This window comes from Solea senegalensis, linkage group LG9, assembly GCF_019176455.1.
Source record: "Solea senegalensis isolate Sse05_10M linkage group LG9, IFAPA_SoseM_1, whole genome shotgun sequence".
Lineage (NCBI taxonomy): Eukaryota > Metazoa > Chordata > Actinopteri > Pleuronectiformes > Soleidae > Solea > Solea senegalensis.
This window is the reverse complement of record NC_058029.1, coordinates 17,710,985-17,735,726: the sequence shown is the minus strand read 5'-3', so window position 1 is coordinate 17,735,726 and position 24,742 is coordinate 17,710,985. Positions and strand designations below refer to the sequence as shown.

The following is a 24,742-nucleotide window of genomic DNA, read 5'->3' as shown; positions in this document are numbered from 1 at the left end:
CAGTGGTGCTGCTCCACAGTTGTAATGATGGCATTGTTGGTGATAATGTGCTTGTTTTATACTGAACTCAATGTTCAGACATTTATGACTCAGACACTACAAAGATATAACTTTCTTTTCCTCTTTGGTTTCATTTACTTCACGTCTCAACCTGTTGTAGTGATCTCATGTTTCCTTTTTGTGCTCAAGCTGACAGGGACTTTACTCAACTGACCAATTTACTATATTTTGTAATGTTGTTTTTTTGTTTTGTTTTTTTGTAGAACAGTGATTATGTAACACCAGAAAAAACACTCTCACAATGATTTAATGGTTTCCGAGAACACGATATTCTTACCACAGTCACACAAACACCCACCCACACACACACACACACACGCAGACAAATAAAGAATTGCTACAAATGACACACTTACACCTCTGCCAGTACACATTCCAAAATTTGCCTTGGAATTTCCCAGTGAATGGGAGGGGAGGGGAGAGGAGAGGAAGGACCAATACAAAAACAGATTCATGTCTGAAAAGTCATTCACAACAGTGAGTGCGAAGAGCAGACATCTGGACAGCAGAGGACTTTTTTTTTTTATTATTTCCAAAATCCACCTTGGGGAATTGTCGCTCTGTAACTCTGACAAAGTTTTTTGGTTTTTTTTAACTTTTGCATTCGTATCTGGTGAAAGAATGGACAAAATGTCAGAAGAGGTGAAGCCAGAGAGTTTGTCGTTGTGTCCTCTGGGCACAGCTGCTGCCCCAGAGCCAGAGCTGCTGTGTATCTTTGGGACGGGGGACTTAGGACGCTCTCTGGGTCTGCGTCTGCTGCAGGCTGGCTACAGGGTGGTGTACGGCAGCCGCAGACCACACAGCTGTGGCCCATTGCCTCAGGGAGCTCAGGTACAACACTTGGCATGCCATCCGCAGAATAAGTGGAATTCAGCTTTCATTTTCACTCTTGATTATGTGTCCTGTGATAGTATTGTCAAAGTCTGGGGGAAAAACAAACTATTTTCTCTCTGATTTTTAAGGCTGAGTGAGTTAAGCACTGTGTTTTCATCATACATATTGTGTATTCATGTAGTGTCTCTGAACAGTCTTGAGTGTGTTTCCATATGTAGTGGGAATGCATGACAATAGCACATTTGGTTTGTGTGTGTTTGTGCAGGTGATGAGCCATGTGGCAGCAGCCCAGTCTGCCCCTCTGGTCTTAATGTGCATCCAGAGAGATCACTACGATTTCCTGGAGACACTTGCACCTCAACTCAAGGGGAAGGTATACATTACTGCACAGTCATGTGTTTTGTGCAACATAGCAGTCGCTTCATTTCTAACCGTTTGTCATTTCTGCTCATGCTAATGGCTGGAAGGTGTTGGTGGACGTCAGCAACAACATCAAGAAGAATATGTACCCAGAAGCCAATGCTGAGTATCTACAAAGGTAAAAAAACGGAGAAAAACTAACAAACAATCAACACATTACACAACAGTTTTCTGATTCATGAGAAACTAACTGGTGAAGTAAAATGTGTTTGTTTTCCAGGCTGATCCCTGCAGCTAAAGTGGTGAAAGCTTTTAACACTTTGTCTGCCTGGGCTTTGCAGAATGGACCGTCGGATGCCAACAGACAGGTACTGAAGTTTTTTCAAATGTTGTTGATACTAAAATGTAGAACTTATCAAACAAATTTGGAACTAAATGCTTATTTTCCTGGTGACAGATGTTTTTTTTCCACTGTGTTCACATGTGTGTCTTTTGAATTATATGTGTCTCCACGGTTTCTCTTAGAGCTAAACTTCTTTTCACTCTCTCAACATGTGTTGAGTTTATTTTTTTTGATTTTTCAATTTGATTTGTTTGCACAATCCCAGAGGACACAGCAACTATACAGGATTGAGTATGATTTGGTGGGAATATGCATTTAAGTAGTGTGGGTATTATGTTGGTGTATTTTAAGCAAAATCACAGGTGTTGACAGAACATTGTTGTTTTTTTTACTTGTTCATTCAAGAGATAAAGGGAAAGTTTTTCTTGCATCGGTTTGCTTTAGCTGCTCCATTTGCAATGACACACAATAGATGCAGCTAATGAAGATATAACAGGTTTTTTTGTCCTATTAATAATGGGACACTGTGGTTTCATGGTAATAGTTCATATTCAGAAAAATCTCTTAATAAAAGAGCAGCTGAATTTGGTATTTCAACATCTCTTTTATGCATTTATGTGAAATCCTCTCAAGATGAAACCATTCTTGCATCGCTGTGTAAAACACATGCATCAACAGAAATGTATAAATATTAAAAATACATTATCCACATGTATGTTTTCATGCTTCAGGTGTTCCTGTGTGGAGACAGTAAAGAAGCAAAGCAGGCCGTTGCAGACATGGCCACCAAACTGGGCTTTACTGTTCTGGATAGAGGGTCTTTGTCTGTAGCCAGGGAACTTGAGGACTTCCCCCTGCAGCTTTTCCCAGAGTGGAGGCTGCCTCTACGTGTGGCCGTTGGCCTCACTGCCTTCTTCTTCTTCTATGTGGTCCTTAGAGATGTCATTTATGCATATGTTGTCCAGGGGAAAGACATCTCCTTCAGGATCATGGTGTCTCTGGCAAACAAGGTAGACTGATATATTTATTGGCTTTTAATTAAGTATGATGCACGCTGTCATTACAGTAATCTCTTCTGTTGACCTTTCAGGTGTTTCCCATTGTGTCGCTCATTATGCTGGCACTGTGTTACCTACCTGGTGTCGTAGCTGCCTTCTTTCAGCTCTACAGAGGAACCAAATACAAGTTAGACATCAGAACAAGATGGATTTCTATTACTGCCTGAACACAAGGTGGACACTTTCAAGTATATTGTATGTTAAAGTCTAAAGAGTTTGTTTATTCTAGGCGTTTTCCCAACTGGCTGGATCGCTGGATGCTCTGCAGGAAACAGCTGGGACTGCTGGCACTTGGATTTGCTTTTCTTCACGTGATGTACACTCTCATCATCCCCATCAGGTGCAGTTTGTAACATGTGCACACATGCCTCTATTTTTATTTGATCTGAATTCACCTTGAAATATTTGTTTCAACTTTCACCCAAAACAAATGACAGTTTTGAACTTGGAAGTATTTGTGAATGTAGGTCAAAGGAAACTACTGACAGTTACAAATACTGTCTAATACCAGCCTATTTATAAAACCTACCTTGATTGAAGCTTTTAATCTTACTTTTTTAGTTGGAACTATTTGAAAGAGGAGGCGTTACACTCTGGACTTTGTGTTGCTATTATACTGAGATTGTCTAATTTACTTCTTCTACACTCACTAATATTAGGTTGATGGACACCATTTTTTAAAATGTATATTTAACTTAAGTGCAAGTAAAAATACTGTGGCAAATCAGTTAAGGAGTTTATTTGAAGCGCCTGTTGTTGTTGTAATTTCTTCATTCAAGGCTTCAAAAAAGCATTAAAAACACACTGATCAACCACAGCATCAATGGTCCAGTGTGTAGGAAATGGTGACATCCTATGGTGAGACAGCAGACTGTAAGACACAGAGGACTCCTCTGCTGAATCAGGAAACTATAATGAACTTCACATACCAGTGTTTTCTTCTTCATTTGTGTAATGAGCTCTTCGCTTCAGCAATTACACACTTACACAAACGTCTTATTGTTGTTTTTATGTCTGACAAATCCTGTGATGATTGACTTTTGGATATGAACGGTGAGACTGACAGTTGATCTTACATATTAGCAAAGTGAAGATATTTTTATCTTACTATACAGCAGTACTATATACATATGGATGTATATGACCAGAAAATGTAGGCTTAAAAATAATTATCCCTTCTTATACTCGAATAAACACCAAAATGATTTGATAAAGACTAATGTTATTAATTCATCTATTAGAAATGTTACATATAATTACTAAATGTGACAAGGTTACAATTGCTTGAGAAGCTGAAAAAGAAAAAGGTCAAGTGCTGAATATAAACTGTCAAAACAAATCAAAAACAAAAGAGAAACAGCTATTAAAATCAAGAATCTGAAATGTGTAAATATTTTTTGTTATTTTTCCCCCCAGATATTATGTGAGATACAGGATTGCTGCCAGAACCATCTCAGATGTAAGTCACACACACAACTGTGGTTTTATGCCTACATTTGTTTTTAATAAAACTTAAAATTAAAGAACATGTATCAACTTATCCAACAGTACATTTTAATAAATATCCCACTTTATTTGCTGTCACTTAAAGATCAGGGAGAACCGGACGAGCGAGTTCGACAGTACGTCAGCATGGAGAACTGACTCCTACTACTCTGTGGGGATTCTGGGCTTTGCTACGTATCTCCTGCTGGGAATAACGTCTCTGCCCTCTGTCAGCAATGCTCTCAGCTGGAGGGAGTTTAACTTCATACAGGTGTGTGGATATCTGTGCAGTACATCAGCATGTGGCTGAATTTCTGCTTCATTTTAACATGGTGACATGTTGGTGGTCAAAACTAGGAGGAAGGAGGCTGTGGATTCTGTGTTAATGGCTTTCAGTGGTGTGGTCTCCCAGGTTTATCACTCCCGCACATGTTGGTGCTTGTGAGTGCTTTTACTGGAATTATTAAATGTGTACAGATATTACATTTCATTAGGGTTTTCCAAGAAACCTCAAATGACAAACGTCATTTTTTAGACCCACACATTAAGAAGCTACACGTGTGTTCATTCTCAATTTAGATTTGCACTTAAATCCTACAACCACTTAGCAAAATGAAAAACACCAAAAGCCTCAAACCTTTTGTGCCTAGTGTCTTTGGGACAGAAAAAACAAAACAAAAACAAAAACCTGAATAGTAGACAAGCACATTGCCAGTCATTTCAACGCAATTTCTGTGATATTTCATGAGCCAGTGTCTGATGAAAAGAATACAAACAAGCTTATTGGGAAATTTAATATGGAACAGATGATTATCTCACCTCTTCACCGTGGCCTTGAAAAGCTGCAAATGACAACCAGATTGATGATTCAGTTAACTTCAGGACACATGCGCTCAATATTAAACAGGGTCACTTGGTATCCACTTAAAATGTGTCCTCTGGAGATACTTCAAAGTGTGTTGTGAAATTTCCTGTGTACTTTCCCCCCGCTGCAACCGTTTATGCTCTAGGCTGCTGAGGTTTATTTAGTGCAGAGGCTCCAGGACCTTTAAGGAATGTGGCTAGTGGTAGAAAAACAGTTTGTTCTGATCTTCACACCATGTCCATTAGCCAACATTCAAGCCATGACTGATGAGGATGACTCAGTGACTCCGCTCAGATGTAAAATAGTGCCTGTTACTCATATTTCTACCTTTTGTAAGCTAAAAAACATCCTTCAAGGGTGTTTTTACTTTGTCAGACGGAGGTGTTCTGTAAGTGTTTACCCCCTTTTTTCTTCACTTTGACCTTAATGTTGGCCAATCAAATATATAAGTGAACTCACCTCTGAGAACAGGCTCATTCATAAATGCAGCTGGGTCATTTCAAGATCATTTTCTCATTCCACACACCTCCCAAATTAGAGCAATGTTTTAAATGTTAAGTTATTCATCAAATGTAATGTGGGGTCAGATGTTATCCTTGGGCACGGTCTTGACATTTTGGAGCTTGAAATTAGATCTGTGTTTATAAAGTTTATAAATTTGTGAAAGCAGAAATTACAATTGAGTTATGTAACTTCATTATTTTTTCTTTTTCTTTTTTGTGTTTCCTCCAGTCCAAGCTGGGCTACCTTACATTGCTCCTCTGCACGCTTCACACCTACCTGTATGGCTGGAACAGGTTCCTTTATCCCTCTTCCTATAAATGGTACACTCCTTCTGCCTACCAGCTCTGTCTGGTGTTGCCCTCTGCAGTGTTGGTGCTCAAGCTGTTGCTGCTGCTGCCCTGGGTGGACCGCAGCCTTACCCGCATTCGACAGGGCTGGGAGAGGAAGACTGATCCAGAAGAAGCTAGCACGGGATTGTTGTTGACATAAGGTTATTAGAATTACAGTCAGTAAAAAGAAAAATCATCAAGTCAGAATGGACTATTTTATTTGGACATCAGTATTTTTTCTAATTCTTCAGGAATAGAAGCAGAAGAAGAGGCTTCATTTCCATTTCCATTGTAAACCAATTTTTTTTTCTTGGAATGAAAATTCAGCAATAACAAAAATTACAATTGGCTTATTACACTCAATCTCATTTCACTCTTTGCCCCTACCACTTAGCCCTACCCCTCTGTTTTGGGCGTCCTTATACATGAGATAGAGGGGGATCGCAGATGTACACTTCAATTTGAAGGCTATGAGAATCGCCCCAATTTAACTGAATCCAGGGGAACTAGTATTGGTGCTGTAAAGCCAACGTTGGTTGTGTAGATATGCTGAATACAATTAAACTGGTTTGATATTAAAGAAACTTGCATTCAGGCATTGGTGACATTTGCTTCACCAATGATGTTTCCAATTTGCTTCAGACAAGCTCATAATAATTTGCATAGTCCACAATACTCATCGCAATATAGCAACATCTGATAATGGTTTTTCATTTTCATCACTTTTTAAGATTGCATGTTGAATTGCTGGCTGCGTAAATAAAGACTGGTCATGTTCTTGAAGGGACAGTGCCAATCCCAGCTCATTGTTTTGAATGTGACGACAGGGACATCAACTGTTCTTATCTCTATCTTATCTGCCACCCAGATAAGAGAGATGGCTAAGAGGAAAGAAATTGAGCTTGTAACTGGAGGGTCACTGGTTAAATCGGAGGATGGCAGACAAATGCGCCCAACTTTTGTGTGTGTTCACTACTGCTGTGTAATAAGGATGGGTTTAATGCAGAGGTCAAATTAACTCTCAATATTTGATGTGTGTACAAAACTAACTAATTCTTATCTCTTTTTTTACTCCTGAGAAGACTGCCTCTCTTTATGGACTCATGTTGAAATGATTGTATTTTATAATCATAGCGTGTACAGTGGCATGTGCCATGTTCAATTTAAGAAGCTGCCCTTTTTCTTCTTAAAGTCACATAACAGCAACTGTGACAGACTCCTTTAACATCAGCAGCAAGTGTTTGACTTTGTCAGATTTTTGAGTTTCTCAACAGTGTTAAACTGCAGTGCATGGCAGCTTTTGTTTATATGATCTCTCTCTCTTTTGTAAATGGTGTTTTATTTTAATTGTTTGTCACTACATTAAATGCTCTTCAAATAAACTTCCTTGTAACCGATTGCCTTGTGTCTGTATTTCCATACGAATGTATTTTCTTCTAGTAAACCAGTAGTAGTTTGCTTATTTGTTGAAGTTTTTACTTTGCTGCAGTAACTTGACATCTATCTTTCTAGTCAGTTTGGTGACACATTCAACACGGCAATGTAACTCTCAAACCAGCAACTAAAAAAATCAGTTAACTACACATTTGTCACAAACGACAGTGGCTATTTCAACACGATGATCATTCTGGTGACACAGCAAAAATGACTGTTCAAAAATTGTAGAAGTAGATAAAGGAAGGAAACTAGACACTTGGCTAAATGAGGAACTTCTGAGATTATAAAGGTCAATACTATTCATTGTCTACAAATCCTCCAGTGATCTCAAGGTAAGATCTGAACCTGCAAAACTGTATCGAATGGAATGTATTTGTAATCAAATGTATGTTTTCTGTGTAGTCTATGTACTAGGTGAATACAAAAATAATTGAGTAGCAACTAAAAGAACTGAACACACTGTTTTAAAATGTTCAAAATGTTTTCCGATGGTATTTCTTGTCTTATTAGATGAACTTTTTGCTGGTGCTGGTGATGCTGACAGCATGCGCTGCAGATCCACAAGGTAAAAGAAATTAGACATTATGAATTCAACTGACGGGATATCAAAAGGAAGAATATTTCACACGGGTTTGCCTATGTTAATAATTCCTAATCATCAGATTTGAATGACCAATTAATCCTGATTGAATCCTGAATTCTACTTTTGATTAGCAAAAAACACTGACATCAACTGCGCAACTCAGTTCTGAACAAAACAACAAGCAAATGAAACCAACCAAAAAGCAAATAATCATGTCATAGAATGTCTTTTTAGAGGAACTTTCCTCCATAGTGGATTTAACGTTTTCTCACAAATTGTAAAAGATATAGCAGCATTATCAGCACTAATTGTGCAAATAAAGAGACAGTGGTTTACTGTGAAAGTAAAAAGTAAGTGTCACTTGAATTCATTCGTGTTCATTCATGTGTTGAGGTGTTGAAGATAAAGATAATGATAATATGACATAATATGACAAAATAATTGGTGAATAAAAAAGGAGTCTCTCTCTTTTCAGATATGTCAGGAAAAATGTTCAACTTCCCAATGCAAAGCAACAGAGCTTACGTGAAGCTGATTACATCACAGCGGGAGTTCAGGGCTTTAACCGTCTGCCACAGGTATCACTGACTGAAAGAACCCACTGTAACTGTATAACAGTAGCATGAATGATAATTGTTTTTATTGTTTTTTGTAATATCTACAGGTCCTTTACAGACCTGAAAAGAGACCACAGCTTGTTCTCCATGTCCACGCCTACTCATGTCAATGACTTCCTGATTTTCTGGGATAATGCAAATAAGGAGATGGAGGCTCATGTCAGGGATAAAAAGGCAGAATATGGAGGGCGGGACTATAAGCTAAACATGTGGCACTCTATTTGTACAACATGGGACTCTGCGTCTGGAATTGTACAGCTTTGGTTTAATGGACAGCCTTCAATCAGAAAATTCCTTAACTTGGGATCAACCATCAGTGGAACTCCTATAATTATTTTGGGACAGGTAAGGTTCTATTGATAAGTAACACGGTGCCAATGTGGGAATTATTGTGTGTTGTGTATGGATCTCTTTACAAAAATATAACTTGTACTTTCTTTCAACCTTGGCAATCTCAACAGGAGCAGGATTCCCATGGTGGAGGATTTGATGCTAACCAGTCTTTGGTTGGTATGATGATGGATGTCCACATGTGGAACTATGTCCTTTCACCTTGTGAGATCCAGAAATATGTTGACGATCTAAACTTCAGTCCAGGGAATGTGATCAACTGGAGCGCACTGGAGTACCAGATTTTTGACAAAGTGCTGGTTGAGAACAAAGTCACGCCATGTCACTGAAATTTAACCAGACTGCTAATACTTGTTTTAAAAGAGTATGATAAATACACTTGCATTTATGTAAAATGGAAATTGAAAAGAATGTGTTGACCCAGATGTATAATGCTTGTTATAGAAAGCTTTCTTCATATGACTTCTATCCTTGGCTGTGCTACTGATTTAAAGTTGTAATGAGACAAATATTGCAGATGATATTGTTTCATATTTAATGTCAGTTTACAATGTATTATCTGTTGTAATTTTGTAGTTTTACAAACACCTTCAACGTCAAAATAATCAGAAAACAGAAAAAATAAAAGCAATGAATGAAAGGTGAAAGTTACTTTTGTTTTTTATCTATGTCTCATACCCCTCTCCACATCTACCAAGATACTTATTTACCCTGCATAAAGCCCACCCCTCACAAAAGGGTTTTTAAAGGCGACATAGACCGGACGCTCCAGTTAACGTTGCGTTTGTGTGTGTTTCTGTGTCATTACCTCGTTTATGAAACCCTAAAGTTTCAGAACAAACAGTTCAGCCACTGCTGAGAAAACAGGGTTTTATTGTTTTCCTGGGCTCTGCGAAGCGGATCGGCACTTCCTTATGTTGATGTCGTCATCAGAATCCCTCACCACTCCTCTCACCACCGTAGCGCCTCCTGGTGCGGGCACTAGTCCAGGTTGCGTATATTCAACCGCAGAAGAAGAAGAACTACTCTCGTTGTAGCTATCTGAGAGCTGGCCCATCTATTACGTCACTTCCAGGTACCTGGCCAATCACAGGACAGTGGGAAAGCTCTCATTGGCTGGGCAATCACAACACAGTCCACGTTCTGTGTGGTTTTGGTCTGAAACAGCGCGGCTGACAAGAGCGTCAGTGAGGAGATATTTTGATCGGCTCGTTTGCAGTGACTAGTAGGTTTTTAACCATGAAAACAAGTTAATATATGTAAGTAGACCTCCATAACTAACATATATGTGTGATACAAGCATTCGATGTCACCTTTAAAAGTTACTTGATTTTAAAAAGGTGGGAAACCACAGGCACAACAGACTTTCTAACTGATATTCAATGGTTTGTAACCCTTAGAAAGCACAGGCCAATCAGGTTAGGACGCAGGACCACACACATCCAGCATCCACTTTCCTCAGCATCCACTTTCACATCATTAACGCAATCTTTCTCACTTCAAAATCGAAATGCATCCTCTGACCGCTCATTTACAAGCCGGAGCACAACTCGAAACGCAGGCCAGAGTGCAAGCCCAAGCCTGGTCCGAGCCTGTGTAAAATGATAGAAATTAAGCCTGTCGGGTCCCGTCGGGTTTGGGCAAATATTTCAGCTCTAATGCTCACGCCCCCAATCACTGTTTCTGCTGACAGAAACTTCAAATAAAAGGAATGAGCTCCAAACTGTTCTGAGACTTTATTGTTACATCCCCATTGGTGATTTCAAAGTTTTACTATCTGACATGTTTTATTATTTTCTAATCTGTTCCTTATATTATGTCAACGAGACTACCAGACTAAATAATATTAAATAACACCATGTTTGAGGTACAAGGCTCATGAAGTAAGTAATATATATATATATATACTGTGTCATAAACATTCCACAGTAAATTAGGCTGCACACCAGCACCACCACCAGGAGCAGCAATACTCACAAAAACATCTGTTTTGATTCCTGCTGAGACAGCAGATTAGTATGTTATTCAGAGAAAAATTACTTTGTAATTGAGGAAGTGCAGTTGAGGAAGTTACTTTGCACACATCACTCTATTAAAGAGTGACCTTGATATCAAACGTTATAAGTCAAAAATGTCATTATATTACAATGATATATTTTTACACACATTCAAAAAGTGATGTCAAATTTCTTTTGGAACTGAATCCACTTCATTGAAACTTTGTTTCCTGTATATTCCTTCCGTTGTTAAATTGTGATCCAGTGTCACATGAAAGGCAGTAATTCAGCATAACTTTGCTTAGAAATTGCAACAGTTTTAGTGTTTTGTAAATTGTTGCTATGCAAAAATACAGTATACAGTGTAATGTGTTACCAACACTGATTCTCAGTACCTCAGGATCATTTCACGATAATCACATGGTGTTTGCACTTTTGTGTTTTTCTTTAGTTTTTTAAAAAGTTTAAAAAGTTTAAAAAAAGCCCCTTTCCATGCGGTAGACATCCGTGTTGTTGTTAGCCCAAGGTAGCAATACTACAAAGTGTTCCTCGGGTTAAACTAATTGATTTGTTTGTTATATTTTACAACTTACTTCAACTCCTTCTCTAGACCTACAAATGGAGAATCCCTGTGTGGAACTGTGTGTTTCTTCTTTTGCACAGAGCCTAAAGTCTGGTTATGTTGAATTCATCAACAGGTTAAATTTGAGTGCAAGGAGGAAATAAACTCTCTCATCAATGACAGTTTGTTTTGACGCTAAGAATGCATCCTAAGTATCACTGTTGGAATGGATGCTGCTGAATTTTCATTTCAGAGCAAAGCAGCTCTAGAGGAAGAAGTCGAGTCCCTAAGAGCGCAGAAGGCTTGCCTCCTCCAAGAGGTAAACAAGGCCAATAAAAAAGCCGTGTGCTATTTAGTAGACCTACACTCTGTAGAATTCGATTTTTGCTTCCACAAGGACAAAATGTTAAAGCTTAGATCAGAGCATCTCTCTACACCAGAGTTCTCTAACAAATGTGGTTATTCTGACACACAGCCTCCCTGTAGTGAGCATTTAACTTGACCACACAGGAGTTATATATATTAATGTAGAGGTTCATATCAAACTTGTTTTCTACAAGCAACAAGTAAAACTGCATGCATGGTCTGCATAATCTGCAGTTTGTGTGTACAATTTTAAAAACCCACAACCAGAAATGTGTTTGATTGAGAGAGTGGTTGTAATTCCTTGATTTGCAAACTGCAACCGTGACAGACTCCTTTAACATCAGCAGCAAATGTTTAACTTTGTAAGATTTTTGAGTTTCTTGACAGCGTTAAACTACAGCGCATGGCAGTGTTTGTTTCTATGATCTCTCTCTCTCTTTTGTGAATTGTCTTTTATTTCATTTGTTTGTCACCACATTAAACGCTCTTCAAATAAACTACATTATAACTGATTGTCTTGTGTCTTTATCTCCATACCAGTGTGTTTTCAGTTCTGTCCAAATCTACTAGCTACTTGCTTATTGGTTGAAGTTTTTACTTTGCTGCATCTGTGATCTTTAATTCCTGTAACTTGACATCTATCTTTCGAGTCAGTTTGGTGACACATTCAACAGCAATAACCCAGCATCCAAAAACCAAAGTTACCTACATATTTGTTATGAACAACAATGGCTATTTCAACATGATGATGATTCTGTTGACACAGCAAAAAGTTCAAGAATTATAGAAGTAGATAAAGGAAGGAAACTAGGCACAAAACTAAATGAGGAAGTGCTGGGATTATAAATTCTATAATCTCAGTTCTAGTCAATGTCCAAAAATCCTCAAGTGATCTCAAGGTAAGATCTGAACCTGCAAAACTGTTTTGGAATTGAATTTATTTGTATTATAATGTATGTTTTCGGTATTGTGTATGTACAAGGTGTATACAAATAATTGAGTAGCAACTAAAAGAACTGATCATACTGTATTAAAATGTTTCCCAATGGCATTTCTTGTCTTATTAGATGAACCTTTTGCTGGTGCTGGTGATGCTGACAGCATGTGCTGCAGACCCTCAAGGTAAACAATTAGATATTATCAATATAACAGATGGGATATCAAAAGTTAAACACCAAATTTAAGATTGCAAAGTGCATTATTAGAGTTTTAATTGGGAATATTTCACATAGGTATGCCTATGTTAACAATACATAACCATCGGGTTTTGAATGACCAATTAATCCTGTTTAAAGTAGAAATTCTACTTTTGATTAGCAAAAAAACAAAACAATTCTGAACAAAACAATAAACAAACTTAACTAACCAAAAAGCAAATAATCATGTCATTGAATGTCTTTTTATAGGAACATTTTATTCTTCCTCAGTGCAAATAAAGAGACAGTTGTTTTCATTCATGTGTTGAGATGTTGAAGTTATAGATAATGATAACATGTCATGTGCAAAATAATAAACTATGTAAAAAAGAGAGAGAGAAAATCTGTCTGTCTTTCCAGATATGTCAGGAAAAATGTTCATCTTTCCGATGGAATCCAAGTCCGCTTATGTGAAGCTGATTACATCACAGCAGGAGTTCAGGGATGTAACCGTCTGCCACAGGTATCACTGACTGAAATAACACACTGTAACTGTATAACGGTAGACAGAATCATAATTATGTATGATAATAACTATGAAGGATAAATGGTTTATTGTTTTTTGTAATACCTACAGGTCCTTTACAGACCTCAGAAGAAGTCACGGCTTGTTCTCCATGTCCACACGTGGTCATCCCAATGACTTTGCGATTTTCTGGGATAATACAAATAAGGAGATGGAGGCTCATGTCAGGGATTTAAATGTACAATACGAGTGGGTCGACTATAAGCCAAACATGTGGCACTCTATTTGTACAACATGGGACTCTGCGTCTGGAATTGTACAGCTTTGGTTTGATGGACAGCCTTTTATCAAAAGATTCCTTGATGTGGGATCCAACATCGTCGGAACTCCTATAATTATTTTGGGACAGGTAAGGTTGTTAATTAATGCTAAGCAACACGGTGTCGATGTGGATTTATTGTGTGTCGTGTATGGATCTCTATACAAAAATGTAACTTGTACTTTCTTTCAACCTTTTAACAGGAGCAGGATTCCTATGGTGGAGGATTTGATGCTAGACAGTCTTTGGTTGGTATGATGATGGATGTCCACATGTGGAACTATGTCCTTTCCCCTTGTGAGATCCAGAAATATGTTTACAATCTAAACTTCACTCAAGGTGATGTGATCAACTGGAGCGCACTGGAGTACAAGATTTTTGACAAAGTGCTGGTCGAGAACACAGTCACACCATGTGCAATTTAACAAGACTGCTAATACTTGTTTTAAAAGAGTATGATCCATACACTTGCATTTATGTAAAATGGAAATGAAAAGATGTAGAACTTAATTCTACTTAATTAAAAATTAATTTTACCGTGCCATTAAAACCAGAAATATTGAGTTTCTTTACTTAATGCCAGTTTATGATTTATTATCTGTTGTAAAATTCTAATTAATCATAAAACAGAAAAAATAAAAGCAATGAATCGAATGTGAAGTTACTCTTTTTTTTAAATCTATGTCTCATATCCCTCTCTCATCTACCAAGATATTATTTACCCTGCATAAAGACCACCCCACAGATTTTCAAATCTGACTTGATTTCAAAAACATGGGAGACCATGGACACACAACAAAACTTGTGACTGATTAGTTACAAATGAGTTACTAGTTTGTTTGTTTGTTTTACAGATTTTCAGTGTTTTTTAATCCTGAGAAAGCACAGACCACAGATCAAGTTAAGACGCAGGACCACACACTTAGTGTTTAATCAAACAAATTCAGGCAGGAGAATCCAGGGATTTGAGATCTCACAGAAACAGTGACTTCAGAATATAAACAGAGTTGGAGGTAGACTGTCGGCATCGTCACTTAATAGCTCTTGTGTGTCCGTGATGTTTTGAAGTCATGGCTGACAAGACGGAAACAACTTGGTGGTTCTAAACAAAAGTACACAACATCTGTTTCTTGGTCAACACGCTCTCATCGCTTATTGCTGTGTTCTGCTCACGCACCCAATCACAGTTTACTCGTAATATCAAACATTTTTAATAATTAGGATATATTTCAATATGATTTGAAATTGGGATGACTGGTGAATACTGTTAATCCCTCACACAGGATAATTTGGTCAGGTAATCTGACCAAATTAGCCTGAAATCGATAGAAAGGCATGATTTTCAGAAGCTCCATGTCTACTGTGTATAGACCATTGTTTTTTAGCATGTTAGTCAGAAAGGCTTTACACTGTGTGTCTGCTTGTTTTGAAGCTCCTCTACACTCTACTGTCAAAAAAAAATGATGAAAGCACTGTTAACTTACCTTTAGTATTAACATTAGCTACACACTCACGCAGTCACACAGCACCACTTTGCCACTTGTGAATAGGCTCATACTTATAATGTTAAGGCATAAGTTGCTTCACATTTCATCACTCATTCTCCCAGTTAAATCAGACTAAATCAGACACACTCTCACATTGACTTTTCATTGTTAATGTGAGTCATTCTGTGCTGACAGATGCTGCCAGTTTCTCAATCAATAAAATTGTCTCGGATCTTATAGATGCTGGATTCATAAAAGCTACACCAGTTTGTAAAACTGGCAGTTTGAGGTACATTTTAGTTTAATTGCAGGTCAAATTTCAGCCTCGTATTTAGCAGGTGAGTAAACAAATCCAACAGTTATTACAAACACCCCCATGTGGCCTTTAGAATGTTGGTTTGTGCTGACAGAAACTCTAAGGAATGAGCTCCGAACTGTTCTCAGACTTTATTGTTATATCCCCATTGGTGATTTCAAAGTTTTACTATCTGACATTTTTCATAAATCTTGTATTTTTTTCTAATCTGTTCCCTATATTATGTCTCTATTTTCTCTGTTTGTTATTTGTGTTCTAGAATTGCTTTTTTCGGCAGGTCTCACTGAGAAAAGAGATCTTTGTTTCAATGGGTCCACCAGGCTAAATAAATATTAAATAATAACTAGACAATTCCGCGGCAAAATTTTGAGCGTGCCTACTGTTCTTGCTGCAGATGTCCTCGGGTGCAGGACTTGTGCTGGTAAAGGAGTAACATTTGGGTGGATTGAACCTTTAAAACTTGAAGTAGTTAGACAAAGTGGTATTTTGGTGGAATAACCCTTTAAAAGCTGTGTTAAGCTGTGAGGATACAAACTGGGCTGGGTTGTAGTATGTTGTCCAAAATGGGACAAAAATATTACAACATGTTACAAGTTAGCAGTCAGCTCTAGTGGCCTAATGGATAAAGCCGTGTCCTACTAAGCCAGGAATAGTGAGTTCTAATCCCTTCTGGGACAGTCCATTCATGGAATAAAATGTCATAAGTTAGTATGTTGTACAAAAAAGTCATAGGTTACTAGGTTGTCCAAAATTTTAACAAAATCATAGGTTTGTATGTCATCCAAAATATGACCAAAATGTGACAAAAAAGTCATAGGTTGGTATGTCGTCCAAAATCTGATAAAAAAGTCATACTTCAGTACGTCGTCCAAAAAGTCGTAGTTTTGTAAGGCATCCAAAATGTAACTCAAAACAACAAGTTACAAGTTAGCTGTCACTAGTGGCCTAATGGATAAGGCAGTGTCCTACTAAGCCAGGGATTGTGAGTGCACATCCCTTCTGGGACAGTCCACTCATTGGTTAGTATATGGTCCAAAACGTGACAAAAAAATCATAGCATCGTATAATGTCAAAAACTCATACTTCAGTATATTGCTCAAAAAGTCATACTTTAGTATGTCGTCCAAAATGTGACAAAAATGTCATAGGTTAGTATGTCGTCCAAAATGAGAGAAAAATGTCATTGTTTGGCTGCATCTGCACGTGTGTAAAGGAAACATAGTGAGGTCTGACAGGTTTGTGTGGCTGTGGAGAGCTGCAGCGAGCAGACAGCCTACGGCCTACTGCCACCAGACACTGCTTTCATTAATTACTAAATAAAAACAAATTGTGAAACTAATTGAAAAGAAGGATAATTCATTTCCACCTACCAGAGGCATTATTCAATTACCACTGCGCTTGCACCCTCCTTCTTGCTGTCTCTTAATTTCACTCCCTTGTCTCATGCAAGCAATAGGAGGCTTAACAAGTGTGCTGGGAAACATTATAATTCAAAAGCAATGCAGGAAAATGTCTTGACTGTGGTTTTGGAGGTGAGCGTATAACACGACTGACACATCGCAGCATTTGTCAGAGAAGTGTGTTGTCATGTTATACGACTGACACAGAGAAGATTCACTAAGATAGTTGTTTATGTTAAACTGTGAGTTGCACACGTGTGCTGTAGAATGTGATGTGAGACACTAAGATGACTGAATCTGACTGACCCGATCTCAAACTGACTCAGATCATCCTGAGTATTATGTCAGTGAACTGTGGGCAACTCTGCGGCCAGTGAGTCACTACACAGACGCTGAGAGGAAATTTTGATTTCAAGGCGGATTCCTTTTCCACGACAATGTCATCATGCTTTATTTCTGAGTAGGTGAACCTTGGTTGTTTGAGAGACTACATGCGCGTTTATCATCCTGTGTGTTCTCACACAACACGAGCAGTCACAGGCGTGAGCCCATGCACTGCTGTGGTTGGGTTGTGCTTTTGTACTGACATTAAAGGTGATTTAGATTAAGAGTCTAGAGTGGAAGTGATGCAACTGTCTCAAATCAACACACGACAGGGAATTTACAGCTTGTCTTGTCTATTTTTAGGGTGGAAAGTCAGTTTTGAAATAAAAGGAGCATTGTGTTGGAGTAGGACTGGGTGCTGATTAAAAAAATGTGGATGCATATCATATATATCGATTCAGGAATAATGTTTTTTTTTCTCTACTAAGTTTATAAAAATCTGCTTTCACAAAAATTAAATTTTCTGTCAAACATGGAGCACTTTTCTGCTCTCAAATTTATTCCATGCACGTTAGATCTCATGCTGCTCACTGAAGCTGATATTATAAACTTCTCAGGTACCAAAATTTAATATCAGATGACATATTGTTAACATTATGTGATACAAAGGAAGTTTGATACCACAAAATAATTGAAGTTTGATACTCCAAGACAAGAACCAAGACAAATTTGAGTGATATAAAATATTTATATTTGTTTGCACTGTTTGGACTGTTAGGAGTAAAATTGTGATATGACTTTAAAGTGCTTTTACCTTAAAGAAGCCTTTGCAGCCCTCACAAGTGCGTACACCGTAGTGCTGGCAGGCAGCATTGTCCCCACACACTGCACAGGTGCCTTCTCCTTGAGGGCCACGTGGAGGGGGAGAGGGCAGGTTGTCTCCTAGTAGGGGGCCACAGGGCCCGAGAGCCAGGGAGCGGAAGGCCAGGCTGCTGCCCCCGGCCCCACGGTGCAGCTGGTACATGGGCTGCTCCAGAGGTGGACCATGAGGATGAGAGATTGAGGATGAAGAGGAGGAGGAAGAAGAGGAGGTTCGCACCAGGCCTCCTCCCAGACTTTCATAGCCGCTGACGCTGCCTCCACTGTGTGGTGGCGAATGCTGGTAGAAGTGAGAAAAACGGGGAGACTTGAGGGGCCCCGTCTCCAGGCTAGAGCCCAGTGAGTGGGGATGTGACGGTGGAGGCAGGGAGTGCTCCTCCCACAGAAAAGAGGAGCCAGGCTGGGGAGGCAGAGATGGTGTCGTGGGAGTGGAGGGGGGAGACTGTTTAAAGTACATAGTAGAGGAGGACAGGGCGTCCAGTGGTGGAGCCGTCGGGTAGCTGTCCTCCTCTTTTTTAATGGTGGGCCTGTGTGTAGGCATCTGGTAGAGACAAGAAGACTTGGGCTCGTAGCTTCCCTCCACAAAGACATTGAAGCTGGGGAGGGAAGTGGTGGCAGCAGCGGAGATTTCACTCCCACCCAGGTCCAGCTTGGTGTAGTCAGGGGTCATTAGGTCAGAGCTGTAACTGTCGCCCTGGTAACTGAAGGACTGGCCAGAGTAGGCAGAGCCTGGAGGGGCCGGCCCGTACTGAGCCTGCACACAGGGCATGTCTATCAGGGAAACAGAGCACACGCACAGGTTAGAGTGGCACATCAGAAAACATGTATCCCAGACATTATTCTGTCAAAAAGCATTGGTCTGGTGTTAGTAGAGAATAGCTGTACAGCAACAACCATTAGGAAGAGAGGAAAGTGTAATTAAGTATTAATTCAACAATGATTTGAAAGTGAGAAGATGCACAGTTCAGAAACATCCGACTGTAAATCTAAGCGATTTAAACTCCAGTAGTAGCACATGCACTATAAAGGTAAAAACGCTAAACAGGGGCAACAATTTAACAGTGAATGACAAAGCACAGCTCAATTGGAACAGCCAGTTTTTCAGCTCGTGAGGTGTCAGAGACTTGACTTGACACAATTATGTCAAAGATTTCTGAATGCGCCTTTCAAATGATATATAAAAAAACGCTTTTTACCCATTTCCTGCCCTTTACACCATTTGCTGCTTTACAGCCAAAATCATTGTACTTAATTGAGAACAGCTGAAATTTTTGGAGCAGTCAAACACACACAACCACAAAATGTGGCAGATTCTCCCGCAGTTAGTTTAGATTAGTTAGAGAGGCTGTAATTCATCATGAGTGCAAATTCTGTGGCAGAGCGGTCAAAGCACAGATCCAGTCCAAGTGTGTGTGTGTGTGTGTGTGTGTGTGTGTGTGTGTGTGTGTGTACTCTGATTAGTGCGATGGCAAAGCAGATGAGATAACATTAAATAATAATGGAAACCCCATGGGGGGCTGGATGCCACACAGGCACACACTGTTTATACAGCATTCTTTTTGCCCCCCCTTAACCCTAACCTTAAACATCACAACTAACCCAATCCTGACCTAAACTTGTTCTAACCCTTACAACTTTGTGAGGACCGGCACAAGGTCAAAAAAGATGGCTTTGAATAAAAAATGCTCCTCACAGCATCATACACACACACACACACACACACGGAGAGAGAAAGAGAGGGAGGGAGAGGGAGAGAGAGAGAGAGCAGACACCAGTCAGCATGTCTTCAATTTCCCTTTGTGATTTAATTCTGTCATAGTAACAGACTAGACATCGTCATCATCATCATCTCTGTATATGGTCTTGTCTTATCAAACTTCTTACGTAATTCACCCCGCCTGCATTCGCGTGCGTGTGTATGCTTTGTGTGTGTGTGTGCGTGTGGGATGAGTGTGTGGGGCTATAATCGGTCATGATTATCGGCGTAGTCAGGGTTTTGGTGTTTGCTCGTCGCTCCTGAACTGTCAACACTGCGCTGCTGCCATTGACGCCCAGCATGTGCGCGCGCGCTGCCGTAATCGCCCCTGTTTCCCCGCGCGTCATGTTTGTCTAGTCAAATACAGGCTGTTAAAGCACTCACAAATACCTCCATCCAAACACAGAGAGACTGAACCAAATAAAGGCCTGTAACCTCATTAAAAACCCCACATACTAATACGCTAATAAGAATAGAATTTCACCACGTTTTGCTCTGTGGTCATACTTGGACAATAAAGTGCACGCATGTCACCCACAGCGGAAATCAGGAAGTGACACATTAATTTGAGACGCACTGACACAATTTAATCATAGCTTCCTGAGGAGCAGTGTCTGTTTGGCTGTGGGGGGATGAAAACACAAAAGGAAGAATCAAAGCGGTAATTAAATCAAATAAAAACAGTCCTATATGTGGGACACGCGTCTTCACCCCTTCATAATCTCACTCATTCACTGTCCCTGCCCTTTATTTATTCCCCGTTTCTCCAGGTCTGAGGCATCCAGCTGACACATTACAAAGACAAGAGTGGAGGACAAGAGGAAATTAATTGAGGTTGTAACCGGAGGGTCGCCGGTTCAAATCCCGGGCTGTTGTGCCCCTGGGCAAGGCACCACATTGCTCCATGAGCGCATGAGTGCTGCCCACTGCTCCCGCGCCCGGCCTATGTGAGTTCACTATGTAGAGGTCAAATTCACTATCACCAACTGGTGTATGTGCAAAAATAACTCATTATAATAATAATAATAATAATAATAATAATAGTAATAATAATAATGATAATAATAATTATATAATTAATAAAACAAAAAACTCTACTGGTTCATTTCAAGTTCAACTTTAAACTCTTGTCTAATAATTCAGTACAAGTGCAGCAGGGATATTGAGTTGTTAGATTTTTTTTTTGATTTTTTTTTTTTAATCGAGGATGTGAGTCAAGCTGCAGGCCTACGTCTGTTTGACGTCATGAAGTTTGTTTCTGCCACAAGTGACCAGCTCTTCAACCCACGTGGAAAAACACACACATACACACGCGAGCGGCATTATGGGCGTCACGGGACCTTTATGGGTTACAGTCTGTCTTTATATATACTGTTGATCAGACCTCATCTGACGATTTCTCTGCATGTGTCATGTCACTATAGGTCGAGCCTCAGATCACTGGCAGTGATGAATGCGTGTCTGTGTGTGTGTGTGTGTGCGATGACACAGGGAGGCAAACGTTGTAGAACAACTTTACAAACAGCAGTTTGCGCGCACCGTCCGGATTATGATATTTGAGTGTGTATATGGGTGAGGAAAGACGCCTTGGATCAAGCGCAAGAACGCACACACGCCTTACATCAGTTTCATGATGTAAACACTAACCAGCATATGTTCTTTCTGCCAATAACACGCACCCTTATCCCGAGAAGAACCTGTAAATCCACTGAAGTGTCTCTTCATCCTTTTCGATCCTTCACATGAGGTGACTTGATGGCGCGTTCGCTCAGTCACACACACACAAGTTTGTGTAGCTAGTCTTCTCGGGACACTGCATAGACTTCTATTAATTTGGACAGACTAAACAAAGTGTTATCCCTTACTTTAACCACAACAATTTAGCGCCAAATCCTAATCTTAACCTATAACGCCAGTTCAAATATCAGCGGTTCTATCTCATTATGACCAGGTTTTGGTCTCCATGAGTACTCCTGGTCCTGACAAGGTCAGTGGAGCAACTTAATTGTTATGCCACTTATGGAAGGCTATGGCCACTGCTACACCGCATATACCAGGCTGCCTTTTGTTACACTTGCATGCGAGCAGGTGTGTGTGTGTGTGTGTGTGTCAGAGAGAGAGTGTGTGTGTAAGCAAAAGGACAGACAACAACCCAAGCAGCCAGACGCACAGGTGGTGCAGCAGCAGCAGCAGCAGCAGCAGCAATAGTGAGGCGAAGGGAAACAGGCTCTAACCTCGAGGTGTGCATTTCAACTGGACAAACTGCAGCTGTTCCAATAACTGAGCGCGCTTGTTCATTGTCACAATGCCATAGATCTAATAAATAAAAACATCAAGTTGCAGACATAAATACAAGTACACATTTTTGCATTTTTCTTCTTTTTTCTTTCTTTTCAGCCTGTAGTTAATTCAGTGGTTTTCACACTTGTACACCTGCGAGTAAAGATCTGTCACCGTCTATATTTGGGCGTGCCTCTTATTTCTGACAGTTTTGAAATGTCAACTCACACAGGGAACATAACAGAACAGAACAGAACAGCACAGCGTGTGTTCGAAAAGCGTTTGTTTAAAAGATATATTTAAAAAGAGGTAAAACAAAGACAGTTCTTTAAGTTTAGCTCCTTTTTAATTTTTTTTAATTGACCATGATGGGATTTTTTAAATCATCCATCACACCGAAAAATAAAAAGAGACCCGTTTTTCTTAACATCAAAAGAAAGAAAGACAGACAGAAAGAAAGAAAGAAAGAAAGAAAGAAAGAAAGAAAGACAGACAGAAAGAAAGAAAGAAAGAAAGAAACTAGAGGGCTGATGCCTCTCTCTGTATAATGTACCTGGCAAAGGAGCTACGCGCTGAATGGTGCTGGGTGTCCGGGGTTGTGTGTCGGCGTGCCTACGGCCGGGACAAGGCTGCTGGAGCGGGGAGGACTCAGCAGGCGTCGCAGAAGAAGTGACCTGTCGCTGGGTCTCAGAGCTGAGCTGGGCGCGCTCTTCCGAACCTGTGTCTGGAGCAGAAATGACTGGATCACAACTAGGCTGAGTGAAAACCAATGAAACTTACTGATTTTTTTTTTCTTTTTCCTGAAATTCATCTTTACATGACTTTACTGAGACAATTCTATTTGCGGTGGCACTTTACAAGACAGATCACCAATTCCCTCAAAACCATCTTGGCCCAGAGAAACGTTGTCACAATTCAAAGTAAATAAGCAACAAAGTAAATTTCAAAAAATGTTTTTCGGAGAAAAAAAAAATCTGTTGAGTTAGTACATCGGATGTAAAGATGCAAAAACAGAAAACCCGTACCACTGCAGTAAAATACATACATGTCACAAGAGACACATTTCTTTTAAAATAACAATTCTGACATCAAACATAGGTTTGAATTCGTGCTACAAAGAGAATATTAAGAACCACAACTGAGGATGTTTTGCTCATTTCAAGACTTGCACTTACGTGGGTGATTGGTTTCATTCTTTAATACAAAGCATTATTCCGTTATTATTCTATTTGTCATTTTGTGTTGCAAAAGCCATATTCACCCAGGTGAAGAACTGCACAGCTTCTCCAAAAAATACAGACCTACAAAAGTGATAACTTTGATAAAAGCAGTCTGTGCCAGTTCGCCCTGCAGGCCATCGCTTTTCCTCCCACTGATCACCGCCGTGTTCGCGCGCTCAGGGTTCATCCAGAGGGAGAGAGAAACGTGGAAACTTTGGAGAGTCGGACCCGAAACCAAACCAGCAGACTCCTGTGCGCCGTGCACCTCCAACTCACTCAACTGAAGCAGGGCGCGCAGCGTCCTTTGGATTTCAAGGCCCAGAGCGCCCCCTCCCTGTCACACACTCCCTTATAAACACACAGTGTCTTTTTTGCAACACACACACACACACACACACACGGACCCTCTAGGATGTGGTCAATCCGGGATATAATTTCTGTCTGTATACACAAGCCCCATCTGTGTTAAATGTATATGTTTCAATAATTCTTTGGTCAGAACAACATTGGCTGCAAATTCGTGATTTAATAAAGAACCCGGAGCAGAAAACTGCTGTGTTCATTTATCTGATTATGGCTGATTTGGAAACGTTAACCTATTATTTAGTTCTGCATGCGTGGAGCCACTTTAGCTATGACGAAAATAATTCAAACAAACGTTTGGCATGATTCTTTGTTGAAAGTGAAAATATCCTCACGAGCGCACGAGTGCGTAAAGGTGCTCTTACGCGTGTGAAGGGTTCGAGGTAGGTGTCATATTTACGCTATGAACACGGAAAAGAGACATAGGTGCAGGGTGAGACATTTAGTCTGTGTTTTATTAGAACAAACTGCTTTCCCTCTCGTTTTTCCTCTCAGGCTGAGTCGGCTGGTGCATGGAGGCTCTGGCCCTACGCGCACCAGTAACCAAGAGAACGACATCAGAGCTGCAAAGCACGCGCCCCGGAGTGCTGGTAGCCCCCGGTAGCCCCCGGTAGCCCCCTTGCTCCAATAACGCCGGACAGCGCGAGGCTTCCAGCAAACAGAGGCAAAGAAAGGAGAGGACATAAAGAAGAGACAGAAGAAGTATGTGAGTACTGTAAATCAGCTCTGAGAGGGAAAGTGTCAGACGAGCCTGAGTGTATGCGTAAACTTCAGTGTGACAGAGAAAGAAGTGCAAAATCAGCAGATTATTGAAGGACATTGACTCAGCACTGGTGTTTTTAAAATAATACATGGCATGACAGCGAATGTCCTGTTGGCACAATACGAATTATAGAAGTTAATACAAATTCTTTATAACTTTATAAAAATGATATATATATATTTTTTTTTATTCCAGTGAATCAATGAGATGAAATTGTTTCAC

General features: G+C 39.8%; 4 protein-coding genes across 4 annotated transcripts; 3 read left to right on the top strand and 1 right to left on the bottom strand.

Moving 5' to 3' along the window:
• Positions 1 to 519: 519 nt before the first annotated feature.
• steap4 (STEAP family member 4) lies at positions 520 to 7,235 on the top strand. Its single transcript, XM_044034601.1, has 10 exons — positions 520 to 891; positions 1,160 to 1,267; positions 1,362 to 1,432; positions 1,535 to 1,622; positions 2,329 to 2,607; positions 2,688 to 2,782; positions 2,885 to 2,995; positions 4,072 to 4,114; positions 4,247 to 4,411; positions 5,738 to 7,235. The coding sequence occupies exons 1-10, from the start codon at positions 682 to 684 to the stop codon at positions 5,996 to 5,998; spliced, it is 1,431 nt and encodes a 476-aa protein (XP_043890536.1). The 5' UTR covers positions 520 to 681; the 3' UTR covers positions 5,999 to 7,235.
• Positions 7,236 to 7,550: 315 nt separating this feature from the next.
• LOC122774956 (C-reactive protein-like) lies at positions 7,551 to 9,473 on the top strand. Its single transcript, XM_044034603.1, has 5 exons — positions 7,551 to 7,607; positions 7,786 to 7,840; positions 8,334 to 8,436; positions 8,523 to 8,820; positions 8,937 to 9,473. The coding sequence occupies exons 2-5, from the start codon at positions 7,786 to 7,788 to the stop codon at positions 9,153 to 9,155; spliced, it is 675 nt and encodes a 224-aa protein (XP_043890538.1). The 5' UTR covers positions 7,551 to 7,607; the 3' UTR covers positions 9,156 to 9,473.
• Positions 9,474 to 12,591: 3,118 nt separating this feature from the next.
• Positions 12,592 to 14,386, top strand: LOC122774955 (serum amyloid P-component-like). Its single transcript, XM_044034602.1, has 5 exons — positions 12,592 to 12,650; positions 12,819 to 12,873; positions 13,308 to 13,410; positions 13,525 to 13,822; positions 13,936 to 14,386. Exons 2-5 carry the CDS (start codon positions 12,819 to 12,821, stop codon positions 14,155 to 14,157), a joined length of 678 nt encoding a protein of 225 aa, XP_043890537.1. The 5' UTR covers positions 12,592 to 12,650; the 3' UTR covers positions 14,158 to 14,386.
• Positions 14,387 to 18,058: 3,672 nt separating this feature from the next.
• On the bottom strand, positions 18,059 to 23,729 carry LOC122774691 (nuclear receptor subfamily 4 group A member 3-like). Its single transcript, XM_044034166.1, has 3 exons — positions 23,476 to 23,729; positions 22,728 to 22,898; positions 18,059 to 18,909 (listed from the first exon to the last, which is right to left on the bottom strand). The coding sequence occupies exons 1-3, from the start codon at positions 23,579 to 23,581 to the stop codon at positions 18,059 to 18,061; spliced, it is 1,128 nt and encodes a 375-aa protein (XP_043890101.1). The 5' UTR covers positions 23,582 to 23,729.
• Positions 23,730 to 24,742: the final 1,013 nt, after the last annotated feature.